This window comes from Crinia signifera, chromosome 2 (genome assembly GCF_055691185.1).
Source record: "Crinia signifera chromosome 2, ASM5569118v1, whole genome shotgun sequence".
NCBI lineage: Eukaryota > Metazoa > Chordata > Amphibia > Anura > Myobatrachidae > Crinia > Crinia signifera.
The window spans coordinates 396591885-396593651 of NC_139218.1; the positions used below are offsets into that span (position 1 = coordinate 396591885).

A 1767-nucleotide genomic window follows, 5' to 3' on the forward strand; every position below is an offset into this window, starting at 1 on the left:
GCGGTCGGGATTCCGGCGTCGGGATTCTGAACGCCGGGATCCCGACCGCCGGGATTTTAACTGCATCCCATTCTAGGATGCAATAGAGAAATGATAGACAGAATCTGGTTGCTACAGACAACATCTTCTCTTTCTATTTGTTGAAGCTTTAATAAATTTACCTCATAGTAACACATGTACAAAAAAAAAGTTCCCTCCATGTGGGTCAGCAATGCTTACCACTTGGCAACGGGCTGCCTTAACATGACATAATCAAATCTGAAGAAGGTAATTTATAATTACAGGCATTTTGGGTTCAAAATCTGTTTAATAAATATATTTCTGCAAATTGTGTATTATTTTTCTCTTTAAAGCTTCCATCCTTATCCCGTACACAATCGGGTTCACAATGAAGGAAGGGAGAATTCCGGTATTGGAAAGTGCGACATGAATAGCGGTGGACAAGTTTCCACCATTCAGTCTGTAGCGGAGATATAAGAACATTGATGCCGTCATATAGACGAAGAATGTAATCATGTGCGTTACCAATGTATTCACGCCCTTCATAGACGCAGATCTGGAGCTCGTTAGGCAGATCCACAGGGTCCTGATGTAATAATAAATGCTAATTAGGAGGAAACACAGCACAAAAAGTAATATTTCAATCAGTCCAATGTTGTTCTTTAGAAGGTATTTGTCACAGGCCAGTCTGACCAGCGACATATTGTCACAGAAAATATTATTAATGTTCAAACCACAAAATTTGTAGTTTATCGCCAATACCACCGGAAACAGAATACGTATAAAGCCGACAATCCAGATGATCGATATATATTTTTTTGCCTTTCTGTTTGTCATCAAGGCGACGTATCTCAATGGCTGACCCACGGCCAAATATCGGTCATACGCCATGATTGTGAACGTGAGTAATTCCACTGTAAGATAGCTGTGTACACAGAATATCTGGGCGAGACAGCCGGACAGAGAAATGGTGGAGAGTCTCAGCAGCAGGTACATTGACACTTGTGGGAAGATAGACGTGTTCCCAAAGACTCCATTGAGAATCAGGTTACCTATGAAAATGTACATGGGCTCATGTAGGCTCTCCTCAGCCCAAATAACGTAGACAATGAGGCAGCCTAGGAACATGGTTATTATATAGATGCTAAAGGCTAACACGAAATACAGGTATCTATATTTCTCCATCTCCAGGAGACCGAGGAACACAAAATTGGTCCTGGAAATGTTTTCCAGCCCTGTTCCATTTTGAAGCAATTTCATAATCTCTAATCCGGTTCTATATGATAATGGTGTGACCTCAGCCCTATGTACAATATGTGCAGATGATTTTCCTGCTCTTTATAAACCTGTTTCCTCTCCTCGGAGAATTCCTCTAGTTAGGTTCTTGCAGACGGACTAATTAGTGACTTCTGTTTTCATCTCTCTGTTTAGAAAAGTGCAATCGTTAGCAAACATTTCTTACACACTAATTAGCTGCTGGACCCGGCCAGTATGATCAGCTGTGTGTCTGATGGACCCGGCCAATGTGATCAGCTGTGTGTGAGCGATGGACCCGGCCAGTGTGATCAGCTGTGTTTGTCTGATGGACCCGGCCTGTGTGATCAGCTGTGTGTAGATGATGGACCCGGCCAGTGTGATCAGCTGTGTGTGTCTGATGGACCCGGCCAATGTGATCAGCTGTGTGTCTGATGGACCCGGCCAATGTGATCAGCTGTGTATGTCTGATGGACCCGACCAGTGGGATCAGCTGTGTGTGTCCGATGGACC

General features: G+C 43.5%; 1 protein-coding gene across 1 annotated transcript; it reads right to left on the minus strand.

Moving 5' to 3' along the window:
* Nucleotides 1-306: 306 nt before the first annotated feature.
* On the minus strand, nt 307-1260 carry LOC146058600 (olfactory receptor 4B13-like). Its single transcript, XM_083170874.1, has one exon. It carries the CDS (start codon nt 1258-1260, stop codon nt 307-309), a length of 954 nt encoding a protein of 317 aa, XP_083027000.1.
* Nucleotides 1261-1767: the final 507 nt, after the last annotated feature.

Coding starts and splice junctions, on each gene's coding strand:
- LOC146058600 (XM_083170874.1), bottom strand. CDS start 1,260: ATGAAATTGCTTCAAAATGGAACAGGGCTGGAAAACATTTCCAGGACC.